We start from the raw sequence: 578 nt of genomic DNA on the forward strand, positions 1-578 counted from the left end.
AACTCCCTCTCCTCTTTTTTTCCCCCTCTCCAGGGACATTACGCCGTGATGAACAACCCCACCAGGCAGCCCCTGGCTCTCAACATCGCCTACAGGTCTGTCACCATTTCCATCTCAATTCCCATTATCGAGTTTTGAACGTACCAAAGAAAAACGGCGTTACCTCAGGGGCTTGGAGATGGGGACAAAGTAGATTCCTCACGTAGCTGGGAAGATTTTCTGCAGTTGTTCTAATTTCTAACCTAAAATATCTTGTTCTGTAGGCGCTGCCTTCAGATCTTGGCTGCGGGGCTCTTCCTTCCTGGATCTGTTGGTATCACCGATCCCTGCGAGAGCGGAAATTTCAGAGTCCACACGGTCATGACCCTGGAACAGCAGGTGAGCTGCTTCCTCTGCTGCAGGAGAGAGGCCTGAGACCCCGGCCCCGCTCTGACTCTTCCCCGTTCCCCAGGACATGGTGTGTTACACGGCGCAGACGCTCGTCCGAATTCTCTCCCACGGAGGTTACAGGAAAATCCTCGGCCAAGAGGGCGATGCCAGCTGTGAGTGGGATTGGTGCGACGTCTGCTTCCTCCGTG

General features: G+C 54.3%; 1 protein-coding gene across 1 annotated transcript in view; it reads left to right on the forward strand.

The window, feature by feature from the left end:
* Positions 1–542, forward strand: part of ILF2 (interleukin enhancer binding factor 2) — a gene marked incomplete at its 3' end in the record, with an annotated part of 3754 nt that extends 3212 nt beyond the window's left edge. Inside the window, exons 9-11 of the mRNA XM_010172241.1 lie at positions 34–95; positions 264–378; positions 452–542. Coding sequence (XP_010170543.1) covers positions 34–95; positions 264–378; positions 452–542 — 268 coding nt within the window. The remainder of the gene's footprint in view (positions 1–33; positions 96–263; positions 379–451) is intronic.
* Positions 543–578: the final 36 nt, after the last annotated feature.

The sequence above is a fragment of the Antrostomus carolinensis genome, unplaced genomic scaffold (assembly GCF_000700745.2).
Source record: "Antrostomus carolinensis isolate BGI_N321 unplaced genomic scaffold, ASM70074v2 scaffold22817, whole genome shotgun sequence".
In the NCBI taxonomy this organism is placed as follows: domain Eukaryota; kingdom Metazoa; phylum Chordata; class Aves; order Caprimulgiformes; family Caprimulgidae; genus Antrostomus; species Antrostomus carolinensis.